Source organism: Gavia stellata, chromosome 2 (genome assembly GCF_030936135.1).
Source record: "Gavia stellata isolate bGavSte3 chromosome 2, bGavSte3.hap2, whole genome shotgun sequence".
NCBI lineage: Eukaryota > Metazoa > Chordata > Aves > Gaviiformes > Gaviidae > Gavia > Gavia stellata.
In genome coordinates this window covers 8,638,624-8,665,441 of record NC_082595.1, presented here as the reverse complement: position 1 = coordinate 8,665,441, position 26,818 = coordinate 8,638,624, and the positions used below count along the sequence as shown (strand labels likewise).

General features: G+C 38.5%; 1 protein-coding gene across 1 annotated transcript in view; it reads right to left on the bottom strand.

Annotated features, from left to right (window-relative positions):
- The window catches only part of ESRRG (estrogen related receptor gamma), a 164,213-nt gene that overhangs the window by 103,507 nt on the left and 33,888 nt on the right, over nucleotides 1-26,818 (bottom strand). Inside the window, exons 2-3 of the mRNA XM_059828903.1 lie at nucleotides 23,549-23,964; nucleotides 11,154-11,270 (exon numbers count right to left, since the gene is read on the bottom strand). Coding sequence (XP_059684886.1) covers nucleotides 11,154-11,270; nucleotides 23,549-23,964 — 533 coding nt within the window. The remainder of the gene's footprint in view (nucleotides 1-11,153; nucleotides 11,271-23,548; nucleotides 23,965-26,818) is intronic.

Genomic DNA, 26,818 nt, shown 5'->3' with positions numbered 1-26,818 from the left:
AGTCAGAGATTTGTATTTTGGGGTGAAGCTCTTGAGGGCTGTTGAAAAGGAGGAGCCTATTCAGTCCCTTTATAATAAGATCATTACACTTAGAGCTTCCCTTCTCAGCCTGATCCTTCAGCTGAGGTATAAATTAACAGAATCTTTTCTAGTACATCTTTGAGCAAGAATTCACAAAAGTAATACATTTAAACTGGTATTTTAAAACAGCTTTCTACTTTTTAAGGTAAATGTTCATTCTCCTATTTCGATATTTAGCAGTCTCATCTGTCTTGAAATTGGAAGCTTAAGAGATTTCATTAAAATTTTGAGAGGGAAACCAGCAAGTGGCTTGTGAACTTAAAAATCAGTTCAGAGCAAGACCTTTCCTAACATTCAATAATCATGGGCAGGTACCCTCTATCTGGATCCAAGGTGTACTTATGCCATCTCTTAAGTCATCTTATCTTAACTGATTCCACAAACTATATCCAGAAATGCAGCAGATTTGGTGACTTATGACAAATATGTTCCTCTTCTCACGTTTCAGTGGATAACCCTTGGGGTTGGCCACGCAATGAAATTTAAGGTGCCCGTTCCTTAAGCTTTCATTGAGTTACAGAAAATATGAAAATAAGATAGAACTTAGGAAATGTAGACACTGGACACCATTGTAAACTCAATCTGGCAGGCTGTCATGAAAAGCAACATGTGGCTGTACAACTGTTTGACAAATGATATAAGACTGATCTGTTGATTGATTCAGACCAGAACGAAAGACATGGCCCGTCTGGAAAGCCTTTCTCCAGTCAGCCACCCACAAGACTGAAAAGGAATATTAGAAAGAGACAAAGGGCAATGGTGATGCAATAAATAATTTTGATATGGCTGACTAAAAATGACAAGAACAGCACTGCTGTATGGACTACCTCGGCTAGAAAAATGAAAGAAAACAAGGAGAAAAAAGGCAAGGACGATGGTCGTGTCTGATTTGTTGATTCCGAGGGTCTGCATGTGCTCAGCATGCAGCGAGTTACCAACATTCTCTTTTGTCAGTCAAGCAGTTTTGCTGCAAAACATTTGCACCAATTCTGCCACTGAGAGCACAGACTGGAGTTAAGCTGATTATAGAATGGTATCACGTGGACTTTCTTTTGGAAAGTATTTAATTTTTCTAAATTAACTATTTTAATAATTAACTGTTTTAACGTGGACTGCAATAAGATCCTATGCAAGCAAGTTGTACAAAGCGTTGATTTTGGATCTGCTGCACTAAGACTGTAAATCACATTGACATCTGATCTTATACCTGATGCTCCTGAGAACTAAAACCAGATGCTTAAGAAGGGAAAAATAGATAAACATATTAACTTTGTTGGAACAATAAAGAGCAAACAGGACAATATTGATATTATTCAGTAAGTTAATGTATTTAACGTAGCTTGTGTTTGACTTTCACCAGAATCATTAATCTAATAAAAGACTACTGAGGCTTAAAATAAAGCTATGTTTTTCATTTATAAAGATTAATAGCTATATTAAGTCACTATTACGAGGGAAACAGACTCCCCCCATAGTTTCCCCTTTCTGTCATATAAGTACCCAAAGAAAATAAAGAGAAAGAAAAAGAAGAAAAAAAGAAACAAGAAAAGGTTGGTTAGATGAGATCTATTACTAGAACAGCTAGTAAGCATGGCAAAATTTGACATAATGACAATTCACTGCTGAAGATGACAGTTATTTCAGATTTCAGGCTGTTGACTTTCAACCACAAAAGCCACATTACCAACTGCAAATGAAATAATATTCTAGCCTCACATAGTGACTCAGTGGGTAGAAGTGACAAAGACTCACCACTGGTAAAAACACCTCCAGCTTCAAAAAGGACAGTGACTGACCAGAGGGAGAAGACTGTGGCTTAGTTACATGTCCCAATAAACCACGTTGATTCAAAGGTTTTTTTTTTTTGGTAGGACAGCAGAGATTTAGAAGTGTGAAGTATTTGAGGGACAGCACTATATGAGGTCAGAGGTAACAACTGATGGTAATTTTAGTGCTTCTCAACATGTTCACTGCTTTGGCTGAGTGAAAAGGCCAAGAAGAGTTCCTCAGCCTCCAAGCTTTTTGGTGCCAATCCATCCCAAGCAGCAAAAGTCTGCCTGTACATCTGCCACATGAGTTCTATTTAGCAGCACCTACACCATTTCAGCACTTCAACCCAAATAATCCTACCATACATCCTGTTGTTTCTACTAAGATTTTACACAGCAAGTGTCTTACTGAGGAGATGCGAGCGCTGCCCAAGTAAGGGCTAAGTAAAATACAAAAAGGAATTGGCTCCAAAGTGGCTTTTTAGAGATGCATATGCAAACACTGCTAAATGCAGCTTCTACCTGGGATGGTAAACCTATTCCATTCAAGCAGGGGATATGCAAATATCTACACAGCACAAACAGAGAAAAGTGAAGAACACAAATAACATTAATGACACTCTTTACAAAATGACCCCTATTTAATATAGGGCAGGACCCATGTATAAGAATTCAAGCACTCTACTATAAATGGCAGTGCCATATTGATGTATGTGTTTATGGATGGCAGAGACCAAGAATGAAAGGCAGCTATTTGTCTGGGAGCTCATGGGAAAAGATGCCATATCATACACAGTCCTACATCCTTCAGGCTTGTCTCTACCTTCCCTCATCACTTATATTGCTGTCACTGTATTTTCAATGCATAAGCAAATGTTCACAGGGGCTAAATCCACTGAATATCTTTTTTTAAAAATGGAATAGTAATTTCTAGAAAATTAGAAAAATACTGCTTCCTTATTTTAGAATCAAAAGAAGAAATATGACAAATGAGGATGTTCAGTTAAGAACCTCAGATTGTACTAATATTTTTCTCATCATAAAGTGATTAATTTTTAATGGTATTCCAATTTAAGTAGACTTGTGAATCTGCAGAACCTACTCCTAATTCTGACGAAGTAATAGGTAAGGCAAGTGCACTAAGAAAAAAACCATAGATTTTAATCCTATTTAAAATCTTTCAAACTCACTATTCTTAATAAGAAAATTACAAAGTAACTATAGGCCAAATGCATTCTTCACTGATGCTTGCCTGACCCTGCAAACAACTGCAGTCACTGGGATTCTCACCAGTGATGACTGTGGGAGCAGAATCAAGCCTAACATCTAATCCCAAGGAAGCTGCAGATGAGTGCAACAACTTTGACCCCAGATCTGCAGATGCTAACATCAAAAAAAGTACATTCACAAATCTGTGGAAAGCCAAGAAATGTAAACAGTTATCAAACACAGACGTATAAACAATACTGCTTTCTCTACATTCACTTCATACCACCTCTTTTATGAAAGTGGAGTATTTGTATATAGGGACAGCTGCAAAACAAAACTGTACCTAGAAAGAGAGAAATCTTGTTTAAAGACTGAGTCCAGTCAATTGCTGGGACTTCTCTGTTTCATTCCCAATGAGATTATGGGGACCAAAAATGCTCAGAGGCAGAACATAAACCAGATTGGCACAACACTGCAACACAAGCACCGTGAGAACTTCTCAGGAGGCCGACAGCTGGTCTTAGCTGTAGGTACTTTTGTGTGACTTCTAAATCCAGAAGGAATATCCACATCTCCAATAATTGCTTTTTCTTGAGTAATTTTTTAATGGATGAATAGAAATGCGAGTTGCTTTAACTCACTATAAACACTAACCTGCAGTTGAATAGTTTGTCCTTCCTCATCAGTTATAGAGAGTGGTTATAGTCATGAGCCGTGTTTTAGGGCAGACAAATTGGGCTGTCAGTTCTAATGTGTGAACTGGGCTATCAGGCCACATTTTGGTTAGGAGGAAAGAGGCCTACTTATGAACACCAACAACACTTAGAGGTTCGTTTCTATTGTTTCCAAGGAGATTTAACAGGTCCCAGTATATATTAAACCAAGCACAGGTTGAATGAAAGAAAGAAAAGGAGAGCAAGAGGAAAGGGGGAAAGAAAAGCAAGGGGAAAGAAAAGGAGGAAATAAAAGGGAGGAAAAGGGAGAAATTGAAGGGAGGAAGAAAAGGGAAGAAGGTGGTAAGAAAAGGCAGAAAGGGGTGGAAAGGGAAAAGTGGGGGGGAAGAAAAGGGTGAAAGGGGGGAAAAAGGAAAAAGAAGAGGAAAAAAACCACTTCTGAAAAATATCTGCACTAGAAACCAAACTCCCTCATAATACACTGAAATGTAGAAAAGGGTCAATATTCAGACACTTCAACAGAAGACACACCATGTTATCACGATGTTATAACACAGGAGCTTTGTTTAATATCCTGCATTAATGAAGGAGCTCCTTAAGTGTAATATTACAATAGAGAGCATAAGAAATATCACTGAGGTCAACGCCGCTCTATTAACTGTCATCCTGTAGAGAAATATTTTCTTTGAATACCACTAATGCTTTCTCCTTCCCTTTGTTCTAATTTCTGAAGGCAGCAGAAACTAAAACTTCCTCCACAATAATTTCTGGTTTCTTCTTGGCAGACTAATGGTATTGGACTTGTGAGCGAAATTTACCTTGGCAATGTCCTATGCACAGGTCTTTTCAAAGGAGATGTTGTTAGGAGGAATCCTATTAAGCAGGCTTTTTTGTCAGCCTCAAAACATAGGTGATAACACATTTTTAGTTATAAAGAGGATTGCTTAGCTTTATTTATTATTTTGAGAGAGAATCTATTAATCTGCTCTTGTGCATATCATGCATCTCTTTATGTAAGAATAAACTCAAGCTGCCTATTCTCCTTGCTGTATCGGATTCATTTTCATAGATTGTCAAAACCAGAAAGGATCAATATGATAATTTAATCGTATCTGCTGCTTAACACAAGCCAAAGACATTCATACGGTAATCTTTGCATCATAAACTCAATAATTTATGCTTTAAAATACATACACCTCTTTTAAAAAAATGTATTCTTATATTTGAATTAATGAAATCTCTCAAAGTGTGAAGCAAAACTACTTTAGAGAACCCCAATTTTAGCATGTTAAGAAAAAGTTTAACTAACGTGTAATAATCTTCTGTTTCATTACAGTACTGTGACCATCTAAAATGCTCAAACATTTTAAAAACTGTCAGTAATTGCTTTTATTCAGATCAGCGCTGATGAAAAAAGCTTAAAATACAGAATGTCTTTACACACAAGGCAGCTTCTGACTACTGCCTTAACACTGCCCTAGGGATGCCGAAGTCACTTTGAGGAACTGTATGAAACATCTTAAAAAAACCCAAGCAAAATAATGAATAAGAAGCGTTAAGGGCTACTCAGTGAAGAGTGTAAGCACAACATGCTAACTGTGCTACTGTGATGGGAAGGGTTACGCTGAAATCAGCATTGCCAGATAACAAGCTTGGTGAATTTCAATTCATTTTTAGAGCCTGAATGACTGCTAACATACTAGCAACAGTAAAGATTCACAGACACGAAAAAGCATATTGCTGATTTCCCCATACCATAGATTGCTCTTCATTTGGCAGGTTTAGCAGTCTAACGTAGCTCCACCACCTTCCATTAATACTAGGTGAGGATCTGGTGTCCCACTTTTAATAGCTGGAATTAATAGCTAATTAATAGCTAATTAAGCTGGAATTATGTCACTCTGTCTATTCTAACTGGCTACAAAGTTGCTGTTGATAATTTGTAATGGCTGTCCATTCATAAGGAAAATACAAACATACTTATGCGAAGCAACCCAAATTTTCTGTCATTTCATTATGGTATAATTTACTTTTCAAATAAACTTAAATTTGTTTCCTTATGTATCACCCACTTATGAACTACACTTTCTGCAATAAAAAGCAATGCAGATCAGCCACTACAAACAACCCATAAAAAATTCTGAAAACATCCAGATATCAGAGATGAGATATATGGGAGATGCTTTGGTGTCAACAGTCCTGTAAGAAGTATGAAGTAGCATGGCTCAGAACAGTAAGAGCTAAGACCGGATATAATATTTCAGATGGTCTAAAAGCTGCGTTAGTGCCACTCAATAGGTTTCCCCCTGAACTGTAATTTTTAACCTTGCTACAATATAGCAACAGATAAAACTGAGGCTATGACTTTGCCTGCATGGAGAAAACTGAAACATAAAGAATAACCTCTTGAAAAAATAGTTATGTGAATGCTCATCTGAAACAACAAGTAATTTTATTTTTTAATAATTACTCCAGTGGAATTATTTCCAATTGCAATATTGTTTAAAGAAACCACTAGGGATACTAAAACCGTGTTTCTCCCCAGACTACACAAGAATCTTTATGTTATTTCATCTGTTCTTGTGAATCTGAGAGAATCCACCAAAACATAAGCACAGTCAAAGAAACTGTATTTCAGGAGAACCAACTGTGAACCTCGAAAATCTGGTATTTCATAATACTGACACACAAAATTAAAAGTAGAAAAATGTAAAATCTCTTCTTCAAGTAAAGTGTATTTTGTTGTGCTGCTAATAACCATTACCTAGGAAAGTACATGAAAATATGACACCCTCATATTTGTCATGTGCTTAAAAGCTCATCAGCATCTACTGAATCACAGAATCTAAGAATCGTTTAGGTTGGAAAAGACCTTTAAGATCATCAAGTCCAACCGCAAACCTAACCCTGCTAAGTGCACCACTAAACCATGTCCCTAAGCGCCTCGTCCACATGTCTTCTAAATACCTCCAGGGATGGTGACTCAACCACCTCCCTGGGCAGCCTGTTCTGGTGTCTGACAACCCTTTCAGTGAAGAAATTTTTCCTAATATCCAGTTTAAACCTCCCCTGGTGCAACTTGAGGCCATTTCCTCTAGTCCTGTCACTTCTCACTTGGGAGAAGAGACCAACACCCACCTCTCTGCAACCTCCTTTCATGTAGTTGTAGAGAGCGATGAGGTCTCCCCTCAGCCTCCTCTTCTCCAGACTGAACAACCCCAGCTCCTTCAGCTGCTCCTCACAAGACTTGTGCTCCAGACCCCTCACCAGCTTCGTCGCCCTTCTCTGGACGCGCTCCAGCACCTCAGTGTCCTTCTTGTAGGGAGGGGCCCAAAACTGAACACAGGATTCGAGGTGCGGCCTCACCAGCACCAAGTACAGGGGCACGATCACCTCCCTACTCCTGCTGGCCACACCATTTCTGATACAGGCCAGGATGCCGTTGGCCTTCTTGGCCACCTGGGCACACTGCTGGCTCATATTCAGCCAGCTGTCGACCAACACCCCCAGGTCCTTTTCTGCCAGGCAGCTTTCCAGCCACTCGTCCCCAAGCCTGTAGCGTTGCATGGGGTTGTTGTGACCCAAGTGCAGGACCCGGCACTTGGCCTTGTTGAACCTCATACAATTGGCCTGGGCCCATCGATCCAGCCTGTCCAGATCCCTCTGTAGAGCCTTCCTACCCTCCAGCAGATCAACACTCCCGCCCAACTTGGTGTCATCTGCAAAGTTACTGAGGGTGCACTTGATCCCCTTGTCCAGATCATTGATAAAGAGATTAAACAGAACCAGCCCCAATACTGAGCCCTGGGGAATACCTCTTGTGACCAGCTGCCAGCTGGATTTAACTCCATTCACCACAACCCTTCAGTATGAAGCATAACACATACTCAAAAACCTCCATACACCTAGACTTATGTTTTCAAGTAACAGTCCATGGGCTAAACCAAAATGAAGTGTTCCTCTGGATCAGCCTGTGGTAACTTTCTTGTGCTACTCAACAGGAGATGCAGAGAGGAGCCAGGACTTTAATCCCGCTCCAGCTCAGTCCAGCATGACATTGCTTTACCCTTCCTTCTCTAGCTTCTGGCCCACAACTTCTAAATTGTTAACAATCTTGATCTAGGTGTTGCTGGCTATGCCTTATCGACATCCTTGAGAATAAGTGTAGAAATTCCCCACTCCACCTTGTATTACATGTGACCAGAAATCCAATTCCCTCCCCAGGGTTTGACCCCAAGATACAGCCCCAAAATTCTAACACTAGGTCTCCCACAGAAACACTGAATGCTGTACGAAAAGCACCATTATCTTCCCACAATAAATGATTTAGCATGCAGCTGTCGTAAGGGAAGCCACTCAATATTATTTGCTGTAAGTGGTTGTCGGACCTTGCCCTAAAAGCTAAAATAAAACTCAGGATCTTTTCCCAGGCACTGAGATTTCTATCATGAATTTTATATGACAATTCACAAAATGACAATGTAATGAAGTCCTTCCAAATGTGAAGGGAAGCGCAATGTCTGATAATTGTTTCACTGAGGATTACATTTTAAAACTGTGTGTTAAGGAAATTTTCTAGAAGAAAACTGCCCACTAACAGGATAAGATTTCTACAGAAGATGCACACTGGCAGATGTGCAGAAGTTCTTGTAAGGAATATGATGCTCCTCTCAAAGCTGCTTAAACTTGATTTTATTTCAGGTCTGCAACTAAATTTTTTTTGTAAATAGATTTAGGCTGTCAATTTCCAGGCATGCTGTGCCATCAGCATGTAGAGACTGCTGTGACAAACGTGGAGGCTGTAGCAGCAAATTTTATTATAAACTGGTAATTGAATTGAACAGGTTTACATTTGAATAGATTTACTGCAGCATGATCTCTGACATGCTGCATGGGACTAAAATCCTTGTCTGTACATAAAGAAACATTTAAGATACACTGAACTGAAATAATTCCTGCTGTAAGTCCATGCTAACCAATAAATTTACACCACTTTACACATGAAAGAAGTAAGTGTATCATTTTTCTTCACTCTATGCATAAAGGATGTCGTCAAATCCAAAGCCAAAAAACTCATCTCCAGACTTTCCCATAGGTAAAACCAACACCACCTGTCTCCAAAACTACTTTCCAACAAGAACAGAAGAAAAAAAGATCTCTATTCCAAGTACAGTTCTAAAAGTGTGGTATGAATCAGTATGGTTTCAAAAGTAAAAGTGGCTACTAAAGCAGGAAAGAAAACAAAATGCCCTTGTAGGTTCTTTTAGGTTGTCCTATGAGGTGGTAGGTAAGCAATACCTGAAAAGAAGATAAGCTAACTCTCCCCTAGCTGAAAAGACTTTGTATTTAAAAGTACGTAGAGATCTTACTGTGTTTTGACAGAAAAACTCACACAAGAAGAGTGGAAGAACTATGATGTGCCAGGACAGGCGCTAACGAAGGAACCTTCTTTTCAAAGGAATTAGTTATTTTGTCATTGTAGAACTTTCAGAGGAAGGTATGTACTTTTAGGGTAGACAATTTACGAAATTCTGACTACAAAAACTTGTGGGATTGATTTGCATCCATAGACAATGATCATTCATGCAAAAAATCTGATTCACAATCTGCATCTGAATTGTCTAACTAAATTATCTCAGTTACCAAAATCGTGTTCAGAAACATAGTAAATCTGCACACAATTTTGTAACTGAGATGACTCATTTGTAGAAGAGTCACTTAATTTCCTCATGCAGTCCCAGAAGCTGCACACAGACTAGATTTTTTAATTATACATGTTAATGGATGTGCAATGCTGCCCCCAAAAGTGGAAAGAAAAGGTATAAACCAATTCACCTGTATGCACTCTTGGTTGCACTGTTGCATTTCCAAACAAGTTGCTCAATATATCTGTATAGTAGATTACTAGTGATATGGGGTCTTAACTTACTAAAAAAGACGTTAAGAAGCATAGTCCCTTTCAAGAGGTGCCATGCTCAGACATTCCTTTCTTTCTACAGTTTATCTAAGCATCAAAATTCAACCTTTAAAGAACTGCTTCTAGCGGTCAGTTATATGAGAACTTTGGCGAGGAAGGAACCATCCCATCACCACTGGAAGTGAGGGTCAAATCCTGCCGTTCTTACTGAGGCAAAATCCCCATTGAATCTGACAGGAGTTTTGCTCAAGTAAGACTAAGGACAGCAGGATTTGGCTCACAGGATCATAGCATCTGCCAAAGCAGTTGCACAGAACAAGGTTTATTCTTAGTAAGTATAATCCAATAAGAATATGTCTGTAGGTGCGTGATAGGCCTAATTTGTTCATCATCTCTCCACTGGTCTATGTTCTTGGATTTTACCCTGATAGCTGTATACTTAAACCTGTTTTAAATTACCATCAAACGATTTGCAAAATTCAGCCATTTATTAAAGCTGACTTTTTAAGTACTGACAAAGCAAAATTGTATGGGACTACTTTAAAGTCGTTGCTTAACACAAAATACTCTCCACTGGAGACAAGGTTTACAAGACATTACACTGATTTTATTTTAAAAGGTTATCTAGCTCAGAGGTCCCTGACATACTCTGATATTCTTTCTTGGTGGTAACAGTGCACTACAATAATAATGTATACGATACATGCATATAAAAATGTGTTTTTGCATATAAGTTAAGAGCAATAGAAGTGCATGGCAGGCGACCAAGATTTAAGGAATTGCCTCTTTCTGTAACATAGATGAATCAGGTTCCAGGTGAGACAGGACTGTTTCTTGGAAACATCTTCTTATATTTACCTGTTTAATATCTTTGAAATATAACTGATGAATTAAAACACTCAACATATACTTAGAGTGAGGGGCAGGGGTTCTCACATGCTTAAAAAAAAAAAAAAAGTGTGGATTCTCCTCTTCTGTATGCCATTATTTGCTCCAGTGTAGTTACAGTAACTTCAGTAGACATACTCAAGATTTATACTTATTTAATTGAGAAGTAACCCTTTTGTTTGTCCTGATAAAATGAAGACTGAGTTAAAACAGGGAAACGAAGGCACAGTGTATATTTCTGTAAGAACTGGGACGGACTAGTGGTGGATAAGGAATGGAGGAAAGAAATCTTTGAGAATTCATGATGTTAAATTGTTAAGGAAAATGAGAGGATATATTCTGATGATTATTCTATTAGTTACCTACTGAAGAAGACTGAGTGCTGGGGTACATTTTGCTGTATTCCACACAGAAATGTTCCACAGAAGGTGAACTCTCTATCGATACACCTTGATTCCTTAGCTTAGAAACAGACTGTCAGGAAGAGCAAGTATACATGGAAATTGCCTTTACAATAACTGATCAGAACACTCACCGACCTCTCTTCTTTCCCGATTGCCCTACAGTTGTTGCATGCATTTGCAGAGAGATACATATTGACTTGATCAGTCTTACCTTCTTTCAGCATGCCAACTTTTAGACACTTCATGAAGCGGCAGGCTTGGCAGGACTTGCGTCTGCGCTTTGTGATTTCACATTCATTCGTTGCTGGGCAGCTGTATTCTATGTTACCTGTAATAAAAAGTACAGGAAAAGAGAGGTACTCAGAATCTCTGACTAACCAACACAACGGATATACGAAGTACTCATACAATTGCTGTTGTGTTTAATTTTAGAATATATCAAGAGTAAACAATGCTATAGAAAGGAAACACCTTTCGAGTAAAAATAAAAAGCTGAGTTAAAGGATAAGATTTTTGACTTTTTTTTTTTTTTAATCTAGACAGCTATATGGAAAAAAAAATATACACAAAACCACAACTAATGTGAGTCTCTGTCTGGCTCCAGGCATGGTCCCTAGCAAAATCCTTCACATAGATTATTCCTGCTGGTAGGAGGAGGAAATTTTGTCATTGATTGTCTGTACCAAGCCCCATGCTTAGGCTCCAACCTGAGCACTCTCCGTTTCCTTTTACCTATTTCATCAGTACTTCTTTGGACAGAATACAAATAGGAGATTGTCGTGCTTTATTGCACAGTGAACTGTAACAGGTACTACAGAGCTTCACCCTTCTCCTTGCACCACAGTAGGCACAGTGTATCAAGCAGGGCTCACCGGCATTGCTACCACCACATCTAGCATGTTCTACAGCTGCCGGGTCAGACCTCTCAGTCAGGACATCTCCCCTTCTCTCTATACTTTAGACAGAGTTCTCGTACTAAGAAGCATCAGAAATAGGATCATTCCTAGCAAGTTGTCAGAATGACAAAAACTGGGGGAGATGCTTGCCTCTGCCTCTCCCAACTCTCCTTAAGGCCTAGAAACAAGCTAGATCCTTAAATGCGAGTCCTCCTGGGCAAAGCAGTGTCTCCATTTTTTTTTTTAAATTACTGCTTAGTACATATTATTTATCTCCAAAAATAAGAAAAAGAAGCCTGAAAATTAATGGGTAAAATACGTATGAGTAATTTTCTTTACATTTTTTTAAATCACATCTTTGGGGATCCAAGTCCAAATGGGAGAACGTCTATTGTTTTTTGCCCTAGTACCACTGCACTTTTCATAAAACAGCTTAGCTCAGCTTGTTCAGCTGCCCAGCCACGCATCCTATTGCCCATGACTACATTCCCTATGGCAGACTTTGCAGCAGTCAGAAGTTTCACCAGGAAACTGACTTTTAAATAAAGTATCTTCCCCATCAGCCTGTCACATCTTGCTTTAAAGGTATTTCTTTACTTTCTAACCCTTTCCCCCTGTGATTAAGTGCATTAGTATCTTAATGAAAATGCATTCTGTTTATTGCCCTCTTGGGAAGCAAGAGGTCATCACACCAAATGCATAAATTGTCATCAGAGACAGTCCGAGCATAATTGCAATTTTGCTGCTCCATGTTCGCTGCACTCGGGGTCCGTCAAAGTCCCCTGAAACATGTGCAGGTTCTAATAATTAGCATAGAGTCTGCCTGGGACCACAGCATTGATGAAATATTTCAGAGTTAATCACACTTTGTAAACACTGATTTATATTGACTACCTTTCTCCAGACTGATGTCTCCTCATTAAATATCACATTAGTGGATTGCAGGATTGCACAAAGACTCAAATGCTCAGCAACTGCTAATTCAACAGGAAGTAATACTTAAACCACTTACATCTATTGAAAATTGGTTAAGTATTTATGGTAAAGGAGGTCTGCACGGCATGATGTATATTCTGCCAATACAACCAGCATACTTTGCACAACCTTTTCAGGCTGTTGCGGGCTTTTATTCCTCTTAAACATTGCTGCATGGCCGACTTAGCAATGCTGGCGAGGAAAACAGATCTTGGTATGTCTGAATGCTAACGGTTCTTATTGACAAAACTCAAACTTCTGTTTATTCCTCTTCCTCAGCTCCTAAGAAGAAAGCTAAGAAACTGAAGAATATGGTGGGTAGAAAACTCAGCACAACAGTTCCTGCAAAACTTCTTTCGGGTACGTATTAGCAAAGTTAGGAAATAACAATACTGGAAAGGATATGCTGGGAAGGATGGTAAGGGCAAGCTTAAAGAAAGATTCGCATTATCCTTTCACACTCTAAAGAGGCATTTTCAGTGAGGCACAACCACTGGACAGGGAGACCTTCGAAGCCTTTCACAAATTTTATCTAATTAACTTCATCATGTTACAGTAATAAATGTATTACCATCCCTACCTAAAAAAAAACCAAACAGGGAATCAGAAATGCTTTGCACAAGATCGAAGATATCTTTGCACAAGGTCAGAAATGATCTTGATCAAAAACAAGATCAAGATTACAACACAGAACTTCAAGCGGCAAAGCTCTGTACCAAGGCAAGTGGAGCACTCCCACTATAGCCAGAGTCTCTGTGCAAAGGCACAGACAACAAAGGTACGAATGTCGACACCTGAAAGTAGTATTCAAAACCAGAAAAATGTAAGCAAGATTGCTTAGTTCCCTAAACAGACACTTCTAATCCATATGCTGACATTTCAGTTTTGCACAAAATCCTGTGAAACACGGCAAGGGTCTGTAGTGTGCAGCACATCACGCACACACAATGTAACTTATTTTTTCCTGCAAATTCTTGCCATCTAGAGAACTCTAAAATGAGCTATTATTCTAGTCACTTAGATTCCAGCACTTTAGCTTAGAGGGGGAATTTTCTATCAATTTAGGCTGCTTTACTCTAATGAATTATATTTTACAGCAGATGTTCGATCTTAATTTTTCATGTTAGAAAATAAACTCGGAAGGTGTTGGAAAGAGCTCCTCCAACGAACTCAGAGTTACAGTAACTGGATTTATTGCCGTAGCAAAGATCCACATCTTAGCAATGGCTACTGCTAGTTCCCCTAAAGTGCTTCAGCATTTTGGAATACAGCTAGACTACAGTAAGAGTTCAAGGAAACTAACACTTTGTCATTATTTCACATATGAATGTGCTATTTTATCAAATATCCCCACAAATAGACTTCACTTCTGTCAGTGAGCTTTTCTTACAAAAAAACCCGCAAAACCTCATGGAATTTTGCAACAGATATGTACCTGGATATACATCATACTCAAAGTACATTTTACCTAGCACTCAAACTATTAGTGGATCTATTTTGGTAAAAACTTGAATTTACTGCACATTACGGGTCATTAGAGCTCTCATAATTTCTTATTTACTTTTATACACTAAATATAAAGAAACAAATTATTTTAAGAAGTGTTTGGGAATCTGTACAATTTCGTTAAGTGCACTACATACACTTAAGATGCTCAGATCTGCATTTTATTTCAGTGAGGAAGATTCAGAAGGAAGCTCTACCAGTTACTTATTTCCTGCATGATGCTAGAGGCTGAAACTGAGCAACTAGTCAGAGTAGAAGTTGAGTTTGCCCAGTCCTGTCACCAGTTGGAGAGGTAGCTGTGTTACACAACGAACAAAATCAACATGGCAGCTCTGAGTCTTTAAACTGGGCTGACAAGAACGATTGAGTAATTTATAATATCTCCTGGCTGGTTTTCAGAAAGGACTGGGCTCTGATTACTTACTTCAGCGTCTTCTGTACAATTAGTTTGCAGGCAATATAATTTTCTCACTCCTTAATAGAATCGTGCAGCTAGCTGGCTGATAGAATAACAGCATATATGTAAAACTCCTGCCTGAAGTGCCAGAGGATAATTTGTATATTCCTTTCAGTAGCGTAATGGACTTTTACAGTTTGGCAGTTAAAGGGCTGAGTAATGTAAATTAGTATGACGTTTGAAAATAAAAATATATGTCAAATCTTCACTCCCCAAACACATTGCCCTGTGCCGTAATAATACAACGGGATTTATGCCAGCCTGAGTCCCTTTTCTCTCCTCATGCATGGAGGAATGTTTATTTAAAAATAGTTCCTTTTTTCTACTAATTGGTTCAATTTTGATATCTCAGCCAAAAGACGAGAAAATACTTCTAACACACAGTGCCTATCAAGAGCAACTGACTCACTAAAAATATGATACCATTTGACCTTGAGATAGCAGGTGAACTGCTAAAACTTACGCTGCGTAACTGGCGCTCTGGTTTTAGATGCTTCAGACTGTCAGATCTTTACATACAGCTCGAGGATAAGTGGCCCAAGTACCATTCTTTTCATCTCACTGATGAGGTTTGGAGGTTACCTGAATGAGATCTGGAGTCATAGTACAATTTTAATGGTACAGGGACTTACTCAATGGCTTTACAAGCCAGGCAACCGACTGGACTTAGCCAAAATCCTCGAGACCATTTTGGCCATTTCTTGCATGGAAGTGACAGCAACACTCAAGGTAACAGAAGAGGAGCAGTGAGAACCATGACAAAGAAGAGGCCACTGAAAGCACTGGGCCTTATGCCTTGGCATCTTATCCCAAATGAAGTTATTGTCATCAACAGTTACAACTTTAGAACCTCACAGATATCAAGAGTGCGAAGCCGACTCTTAGAAACTGGCTCCAATCTGTGGGACAGGCTGAAACAAGGGTCTCTCTTCCAGAAATACTGACAAGAATAGAAGCCGCAGACAGCAATTCTTAGCAGAAACTTTATTTCCCTTTTCACACTGCAACATTTGATATTATAACACTAAAGGTGTAAGACGATTGCTATGAGCTATTGGAATATGCTCAGAAAATCTTTGGACAACTAAAGACATGAGGAAGACTGAGATTCAGGGTGAAAATATGTTTGGAAGAGTAGCCATGAGCCACTTACAAAAGCAGGGGAAATGCTGAAGACATTCTGAACTTCTACTGTGTGGGAATGTAGGTCCAGAAGAAAGAAAAAAGAAAAAAAAAAAAAACAACCCAAAACAAAACAGAGGGAAATTAATTATTCTTTCAATGTAATAATTTTATGCTATAATCAGCTCATGAAACGGTATTTCAGCATCTCTTTATTTATATTCAATAATGCCCCATTTTTCTCCCAAACTTTCTCTTTGAGCTTCTGTAACCTAATACCTTTTTTCAAAAACTTGTATTTAAGTAGCAAGTGTTCTCATTATTCTTAATAGAGGCTACTGCATCACTGGATTTAAGTCTTTCTGCAAGAAGGTTTACCCTGGGTACCACCTTCATGCTCTGTTTTCCTGGGTGACGGACCCAAAGGAATACACCTGCTTGTCCGTGGACTGGCGTGCATGAAAACTCTGGAAAATGAAAGGTAGCAAGGATTACAGCTGTAGGCCTTATGGGAATTAATAAAAGAGAAGTCTTAGAAAGAGAGACAGGAGAATCTAAGCCAACAGAGTGAATTACTGTATGTTAGGTCACACCTTGATAGGTAAGCCAACCAGAACAGAAAAGAATAGTTCCTGAGAAACGGAGAAGTAGGTGCTGTTGGAAATAAAAGAGTAACAGGCTAACTTAGGAAAAGAAGGATAGAGAAAAAGTCCCAGATGGACTTAAAAATGTATTTGATGTTTATAGCTGAACTGAGTAAAGTAAAAATATTTTCTCTCAGGTTAAAGTTTCAGTTCTTGCAGATTCTGTTCCCTACACTGCAGTCAGAACTCAACTGAATTTAAGTATGAGTAAATATTTTCACAAGTAAAAGTACTCCCATCGATAAGGTTTCAGAAATGGGGCCAGGTTGGAATGAGGTTGGATTTGAACCTAACTGAATCCAGTTTTGGGTGACAAATCCTTGGATTGATTCACCTGATACTGTAGATACCTCTATGAATTATAAGACCTATGAATCCTGCTACATGTCATCTGGAGCTGATTTAGGCTAAAGTTGACTATATTCACAATTCTTCACCCAGATGACTTCAGAAACAATATTGCACACACAGAGTTACAGAACATTTAAAAATTTGGTTCCTAAATGTCTCTAAAAAAAGTATTTTTTTTAAGATGATAGAACCATGTATGAAGGATTATGCTTACGTCTCTGTTGCTTGTGTTGCCTTTTCTGTTACAATAAGAAACTCAGAGGCAGCAGCTAGTTTTTAAATAGCTCTACAGTGTAAGATGGTGTTTGACAGAGGGACACAGCTTAAAAGTACATTTTAAATGAAACCACTATGTTGAGTTGCTTAAAGAAGCCAGTGTATTATGTTCCTGAACTATAATATACTTAGAAATTCTAAAAAGTATTTTTTATTTCTTTTACTTTTATTCCTAGAAAGTGACATGAATGGAGATTTAAAATGAAAATGTAAGGGTGATGCTGGTTGGTCTGACTATATGACATTTTGCCTCAGCCTCTAATTTAGGTAGATGGGTTTCCAGCATCATAAAAACCACCATGATTTTCAATATGAGGCTGATATTAGGGGGTGTTGAATGACACCTGCAAGGGCCCAACTACCTTTGATTCCCACTGGAGTCAACTTCTTTATCTTCAACAGAAAGGAAGGACATTTAGGTCATCTTAAGAGAGAATCAACGCTTCGAAGACACAAATAGAACTGACACCCTGCCGCCTGGGAGTCACTGAAGAGTTGTCCAAATCAGAAAGACTGAACCATCTACATTTTGTCCCTACCGGTATTTTATGTAGATCGATTTTGATACATCCTACCAAGGTAGCATGGAAAATTGTCATTGTTTATGAGCACACAGAATATCTCAGTCTGTAAAGTTACAAACGGAGTTACTTTCACAACAGTTAAAAAGAGTAATTTAAAAAGTTATAGAAACATTAAAATAAATCACTTGCTAGCTGAGACTTCACATGTGTCTAGTTTCAAACTAGACAGAGCTTCATAAGTGGGCTGGAAGCTTTCAGAGATGTCTATAACAAATAGAGATCCAGACCTAATTATAATGGCCTTGATACATGCCACTGTACCAGTACTATTTGTAAACCACATCTCTTTCTGAGTATTTCTGATGAGTTTGAAATAGCCATGCACAAATCAGGATGCTCATTCTTATTCCCTAATAATCTAAATGCAGCATATAATTTACAAGGCTGTAAGGAAAGCAGAGATAGAAAAAAGGATAGAACCATCTGTATACTTTTAAACTTCTCTCTGGTTCTCAGATTTCAGCATGTTTACATTTTATTGTCTCATCTTGTTTGGCTGCCATAGTTACACAATGACATTATGACAGGATTAAAAGACATGTTGGAAGGAATTAAAAATACTTGCTCACTAGTTTGGTTGGCCCATAGGCACAGAGAAATCAGGGGAAAAGGAAAGATATCTATCATTGCTTGCTTAAAATATTCTTTGAAAGAAATGCTGATGCACAGACTTTCACTTCTATAAGGAAGGTGAATGATTTAATCAGTTAATGATGGACGCAGGTGACATTTAGCGATAGGTTAACTGGAGGGCTGCCATCTTTGCACCAGAGCCAAGGTCCACAGACTATTGCACCAAGATGCAGGCCTCCACCCTATCTTTCTATAAAAAACCTATAATCTTAGCTACCAGTAAAGATGCTGAAAATCCACAAAATCTTACTCAATTTGCTTTCACTTCCTCCACAAAAATGATGTGCAGAATTATAGGAATCAGCTTTGAGACGCAAATTAACCTTTGGAAGCCACTTCAGTCATGTGCAACTTCGATCAAACTTTATGTTGCCCATTTAAAATGTCACCTTATCTGAATTTACATAGCTAGTTCTAAATTCCCTGATTAAAACTTCCTGATTAAAAAAAACACAACCACATATTTACTGTAAAGTGTTTGTACATTTACAGATCAAATTGGCTCAGTAATGGGTAAACACTCTAAAGAAGGTTGAAAAACCCAAACACTAAAGGAATTAAAAAAAACTTTGAGTAACCAAAAAGGTGAACAAAGTACAAAGCAGTTTAATCTAGTTCCTAGTTTGGGCAGGCTTTGAAGATCATAGGAACTACATTATTGCAGAACTGTGGAGCTGAAGGCTCGTAGGTGACCAGCATAAAATGAGATGACAAACTTGGTATAGTTCACGTAATGACCAAAAAGACAACACTATTCCCAGGATGGAATATTTCTTGTTTGTGTTAGGAGACATGGACAGGCAACAACTCTCAGGGATAAAGCTCTTAAATGAAACAGTCAGAGTATGATTGCAGGGCTTCTTACTACCTATTGCTTTACTCACCCTGCATATTAACAGAAGATTGCTGTCTCAATACTGCTCATTCAACAGTTTTTCCTTAAAAAATAAACATGTAAAAAAAAAAACCCACCAAAGCCCAAGAACTGCAAGGACTATTGAATGCAAAATATTTTTAGCTTTTGTGAGGAAAATTCAAACACTGTCCAAGGAAATAATAAGTAAGCTCTGACACTTTTGCAACATGCCTTACCAGGAAGGCAACATATCAATACCTAGGCTTTTCACACTGCCTTTTCATGCTAGTTTAAAGAGTCCAAAGACGACAGTCCTGAAGATTTGGAAGGAGAGAAGAAGAAAGTTGTCTGGACACAGGCCATTATTTTAGAGAGATGAAGGCTAAAATAAAACAAAATAGTAAACTGTCTTTGAATCTGTAAGTCCTATCATCCTTCTACTGAAAGCAAGAATACCATTTCAATCCACTTGCAGAAATGTTTAAGTTACGGGCACTGAGTAATTACATATAATTAATGCAAAATGTGTACTTACTAGCCATTGTGATAACTGAGCAAATAATGAGAAATGTATTTACACTAAATATTCACTACAAGATATCTAGTAATATCTATCTGTGCCAAACACAAGACTTTGCACCCAGCTGACAACTGAAAATTCTTTTTTTATCTCTTTCTTTTAATGACATCTTGGAGTTTTCAAGATAATACAGTGCACAGCAAAAACTGTGGAGAGACCCTAAAAATCAATGGACCTGTAGCTATTTTTGGACGTTGCTATTTTCTGCTATCCCTGGTGTTAAGCCAATTTTGGGGAGATTTGGCTGTGTGTGTGTTTCTGTGAGACATCTGCAATCAGCTACCATGTAAATTATCCCAGAAGCAAACTGAGAGCTGCAGCTGAGTGAGTACTAGGCTGAGCAGAGAGAACATCCAGTTCTCCCATCCCTTATATGTCACAAAAGGGGGCAGAACGTCATTAAATTCTACTATGACCTAAGAAGACACCGATTTTACATATTGAGCTGGTTTTTTGGTGGGGTTTGTTTTGTGTTTTTTAGCCAGGTAATTTCTTGTTTCTAATTTTTTCTAATATTACTGATTTTTATCATAATCTATACATTCTTTACCACAGCCCCAAACGTATTTCTGTGCTATGTTAAAAATATATATTCAAAAGAAGACAAAATTACTCCTTCTTGTAATTCAAGACAGTGTTCATTTAATTTCTTTACTTCTAAGAAAATTAGCAGGGATTGCAAGAGGCAGGAAGAAGAGGAGTATAAATCTGTCAGCCAGGAACGGATATTTTTTAGACTAAATTGCTGTCATCTGAAAGGGAATTATAATCTCCATTACCCTTAAAAACAGATGTATACTCTACATTAGAGGGAAATTCGCCTCGTGTAAGGGGCTACTAGGTATCCTGTGATGCACTTCACTTCTGCCTTATGTAAGATGCTGGTGGTGTACAGATACCGTGCCGGCTCTCTGAACAGCTGCCCGTGGCTTTCACCTACTGAGATTTCAAAAGACTCCTTTGAAATGGAAAGAATGGAAAGACTCCCATTGATTTAGTGGAAAGGACATCAGGCCTGACATGAACACAAGATGTGCTTCATAATCTAACTTTATCAGTTCAACCTTGCTCTCACTGAAGTCAGGGCAGTTTTGCCCATGACTTCAACAGGAGCAGCACTTAGGTTCTACAAGTCTGAGTTAATTTGGTAACCGTTCAATGATAAACAAGAAAGGTTTGGGAAGCCAAACATTCTTTTTCACATAATCTATAGTTAAGTATCCATCACAATTAAATTATTAGCATTTAAAATAAGCAATTCTTTGAGCCAAGACATGTTATCCTTACATACCCAGAGTTACAATATTTGACTCTTCAGGTAGTCTGGTTTACTATTCTGTATTTATAAATTTCTTGGGTTTTTTCTGTTTTCTTGTTTTCTTATTTGCAGTTATGCAGTAATCAGCTAATTTTAAAAACAAGCAGAGAAAGAATGTGATATGAACCAGAAAGTGAAATGGCACAGGGAAGAATGACCTCTAGGAACACTGGGACTAAATACTATCATTTAGAGCAAAAAAACCTCAGGGGAATTACTCTTCATGCAAGCTTTAAGGTAGAATTTGCCCATTCAAAACATGAGGAGTACCTTTTTCTTATATGCTTCTTGTTACCTACCACAATCCATGGTTTGATTCACCAGAGTAAGTAGCTTCCATTATTTTGGATGGTATCTGAAAACTTTTAGTACTTGTGTCAGTTTAGTCAGCACCATTACTGAAGATGCTGCCATGACGTTATGATGGTAACATACTTCCTATTCTTAGTTTCTTCATTATTGCTTTTCCATTCAATGCTTGGTTTTGCCTTACTGCATTTTTTTTTTTTTGTCTTCACAGCACTGTCACCTGCTGATGCAGCTAGTGCTCAAACCGTACTGAGACTTTTTGCACAGCTGCCAGTTCTAACTTGAGCTGCGTGGCCAAGTCCAGGTTGCTAATCTGGAGAATGACGTCCCTGTCTTGTGCTTCCATGCCCAGAAACTTGCTGTCTGTGGTGCGGTATAAAATTGCAGGCTACCTATTACTGCCAGAAGTCAACACTTTAATCAGTTAACGTTTCTGTGGCATTTTTTCATGTTCAAAATACAACTAAAATAATTGCGCATCAATTCAGTTCTGTAGGACAGCTATTACACAGCAATTAAATACCATTTATAAAAACAGAGTTGCTAGTTGGTGCTTGAAGTTCAGCAACCACAATATACAAATTGCTTCAGTGGAAACATTTTTTGAGCTTTTCTGAAAATGTTCTTGAAGGTCAACTGAAATCACCTACCTCTTTTTTTACTTTTTCCAAAACACAGACTTGAAATGAGCATACTGTTTCTGCATACCCACTCATTTTACATATGAACCCAGGCCACTAGGAATCTTCACAGGTATGTTTGTTTACTGGTTGCAAACATTGTAACACTCGGCTCCATTAGAACAACTGAAGTCTAATGCTCCTTTTTAGTGGCTACATGGCCATCATAAAATGGGTACTTCATGCTGGTAGAAGGCCCAAATCCCCCAGTAGTAAAATGGATGAGAGGAGAAGAAAATGGCCATTGTCTCAGCTATGGATAAATTAAAATAACACTCATTATTTCTCCTTATTAATTTTGCACTAAATAGGGAGGTGCTACATTTAAGAAATCTTGACCAAATGTTTCAAATTTTGGGTTATGTGACATTACAAACTGAAAATAGCGTTATGCTCCTTATCATAACTCACTTTTAAAAAAAAAATATATACCACCAGATTGCATTGTCTTTTCTGAGAATTCCAGGTGCTCAACACCTATGAAAATCAAGCAGGTTTTATTGAGGAGCTTAAATTTGGACTTAGCAACCTAATTTTAGTCTCTGAAGTTTGAATTTAATTTAATGTGACACTATATTCCTGTACAGTCCAAGCTTGGCCTCATGTTCTTTAAATAAAGCACCTTCAATTTTATTTGAAAGGGTGATATCTAAATCCAAGTAGAAGGTTATTTTATCTCCATAGGTTCTGAAGCCAGAACAAGTGGTCAGGCGAATTATCCCATTCGTACTAATTTATGCCAAAATATGTGGCGTATTTGTAACAGGTATCAAGAGCAGATTAGTACAAAGTACTGGGCAGAGACCAAAAGCTCCCTTACTTATCCTCCTTAGAATGTGATCTTACAGGTATTTGTTGAACCTGTTTAAGGCCGCTGTTTATCGTATGAGTGAAAGACCAGTTATTAATACACTGATATGCACAAGGCACTACACCATTGCATTTTGTTCCAATTTTAAATGCACTGGTGCTTTAACAAAAATAAACTGGATTTCTGTAACAATTTAAGTATGGTAGTGGTGTAACTAGGAGCAAAACCCAAGCACGATCCCTGTGTGCCAGCCACAAGGTGTGTTCAAGAGGCATCCATGACAACCTTCAGAAAACAGTTAGTTTTCTTCACAACAATCACTTACGGGAATCCATGAGAAACTCATACAGAAAACAAATCTGAATGTGCACCGGATGGCTCCAGTGTTTTTCTATTTTTCATAATCAAAATAAATGTGGCAGTGGGCTTAATGTGACAGACAGAACTCCCAAAGAAGCCTAAAGGGGCTTTTTCATGAGTAACGTCTGTAGGACCAAACACTATGAAGAATGAAAAGGTACAGTCTGAAGTCCTAACAGGATTTAGTCCAGGATTGTACTATTTCACTTTGAGCAAAAGAAAGAAAAGAAGTTTAAAGAATAACTAACCTTGAATTGTCCTCTTGAAGAAAGCCTTGCAGGCCTCGCAGGAAGCCACTCCATAGTGGTACCCTGATGCAATGTCACCACACACCAAACACAGTCTTTTGGGCATCGAGTTCAGCATGTATTCACACTTGGTCTGTGAATCTTCAGCGATGGTACTGGAGCAGTCGTCATACCGTTTCCTGACTGGCCCGTTGCCCCCAAGCCCTGTGGCCGAAGGGTAGAGGGGAGGTGAGTCCAGCCCATTCTGATGTCCATTCATGGTGGAACTGTAGCTCCCGCTGGCGTCTGAGGAGCCACCGGGGCTGTGGTGGTTGATGCTGTCCGTCAGAGAGGCAGGGCTCGACGGTTCCGTCTTGATGTACGACGAACAGCTAGAATCAATGTGTCGATCTTTGCTTGACATTCTGCAGAGAAGCCTGTAGTGGGGAGAGAGAGAAAGAAGAATCTGTGTATTAAAGACAGTGCTCTTTAAGGCTGCTCTGGAAGGGTTAGGGACTGCACATCATTCATTCATTAGTCAATACCTCTTGTTCTACATGAAGGTAATCAGCATAAGGGCATGACAGAGCTTTGTCAAAGCTCCAGACAGGCAGTAAACAAAAACTTTAGAGACCAAATCCGTCTGCTGTCCCCTCCACCTGCCCTCTAGGCTACATGTCAACTTCCTATCAACTCTAAATTCTGAACTTGTCATCTAGCGAGTCCAAAAATTTTAAAAATCCTATTAGATGACTTGGCTATTAAATGTCTTCCTTTTTCCATCGGTTCTTTCTTTCTGTAAATTCCATCATTATCAGGAACAAGTATCTCCAAGTTTGATCACATAAATGTTCTGATCTCTAATTAGTATTTGTCAAGACACTTGACTAAAACACATATCCATCATCTATTGATCTGATCCCAGAATTAAAGAGCAAGTCTCCCACCGTCTTTTTTTTTCTTTATTAATATTGCTTTATTATAGATACAGCTATTTAGTTAACGGAGTAGCACATCAACTGGGAACTCTTAACAAATAATTAAGGCTGGACTCCATTTTCACAAAATCTAAGTGAAATGATTCATCAGCTCTGGCTGCAATTACTTTCTAGCCATTATCCTCAGACTAACCACTAATAACTATGCCACTATCCCATATATCTGCAGCTCTATAGGATCTGACATTTTACGTGTTCCATTCTTGGATTAAAAAAAAAAAAAATGTATTAGAGGAAATTTTAGATAGAAGTTTTGTCTTTCAGAAGGTGAGATTCTGTCTTACTTCTCAGTTCCAACATTTTCAGAATTAAGCATCTGATATAAAACCATAAACATTTGACCTGACAAATTAATGCTTTATACAGGGGGGAAAAAAAATCTTCTTTGTCTATTCCATCCTCAAGTTTTTTATTATTTTTAAACGTATTTTAGGGAGAACAAGGGACAAAAATAATAATTAGAAAGCTCCGAATCAGATACTACCTTCATTTTCTACAGCTGTGTTTATGAGACCACAGTAGCAAATGGCCTACCCAGCATTTTCCTGACAGTACTCTCAGAAGCTGCCAAAGTACAGATGACGGTTATGAGCATTTCTCTAGAAACATTTTCAGCAGAAAAGCAACTACCCCATAAGGCCACACACCTGGAGCTATAGATTCATGTTTTCAAAGCAAACACATGAGTCCAGACAATTTGACTGACTTAACTTTCTACAGACATTTTTGAGATCTTGTCTTCACTTTTTCACCTTTTCATCCAATTTCTACTTCAAGATCCGGAATCAAATTCATCAATGGAAAATAGACATAAATCCAGAGTTGGCTTCCTTTCCAATGAGGATAACAGAGATCAAAGCCTGAACCTTCATTAAAAATATCTGATTAGGATGAGATTTACCCTAGAATCAGTGACCATGGATCTTTTATTTAGGACCTTTCAACTGTTGTGATTTTTACTGTAAAATTCTATTGAAAACAAATGACACATGAATATGGAAAACAGCCAGATAGATGTGGAGAAATGTTACCCTCCAAACTTAAAATCAGTACTTATCTGGGAGGGGGAAGGAGCAAGCTATTTGGTGTCAGCAAATAAACCAAGGAAATGGGAAGGTTAAAGCAGTGAAAATATCTTATTACATTGGACCACCTGCTTGTGTTGTCCTTTCCTCAAGAACTGAAGGGGGGGAAATCCCCTTGCCAGCCTGCAGTAGCGTGTGCCTTTTCTTCTGCATCTGCTGCCTTGTAGCCGTCACTGTTAATGAGTGCTGTAATTAATAGATAGCTCTCTCTTGTCTCTCTACTTGCACTCTGGGCTAAGCACTTTTCTCAAGTCAACGTTTGAAAGAAAGCGGGTCGGCACTGACTTACAGCAGCTCTGCGAATCCCTTTTAATTTAGAGCACTTACACCACCACTCCACTTATTACCTTATAATTACTGGACCGCTCGCACATACATTATGATCTTAGACTAGAGTTAGAAGTTATTAGGGTACTAAAACATGGTGTCTCTCTGTCTCTCTCTCCTCCTTGTTTGACACTGAATTTTATACAGCTACGATTAAAAATATCAATTAACTTTCACATTCTACCAACTTATTTTTTTACATTATTTTTCTATACACTAACACGAAGGTCCTTTTATTCACTAAACAGGTACTTTGTCTTCTTTTCATGTCCCTGCTGCTGAGACGCCACATATAAAGTCTCAGAATACAGCAACAGGACTCACTGCCTACAGTCTGTCATAACCAGCTTGATGGCACATTCTTGTCTAAGACTTACACTGCTGATTTTTTTTTTCTAATTTGTGCAATAATGAGCTCGAATGTCACCCTTCCCTTCCCAGAAAAACCATTTCAATTAATTAGTTGTCCAAATGCATGTTGCCTTAGCCAGTGCAAAAGTGGGTATCTCCCACTCCAAGCAGTCAGAACCGAAATATAATCTCAGTTCTACAAGCATTAAAATCTGATCACCAGTGTTGCTTAGGCTAAAGCCAGTCTGCTCACGCTTCTGAAGTAGCAGTTTCTGGTACTAACCAAGATAGAGCTGCTTTTGGATACAGCTTAAACGGTACAGACTGGATTGGTGCATGCTGGCAAAGTACAAATGCAGATAAAACATTAACCATTCCAAGGAAAAGCGAAAACAACAGCGCCTGACTCTGAGAGCAAAAACTTTCTCAGTCCCCGGAAGAAGGTGAAGCAGAGGCAAGGCTGGGTACTAGCTGTGGGTGGGCAACAGACACCTACTGCTTTCACTCCTTCCTTACTGTACCACATCTGA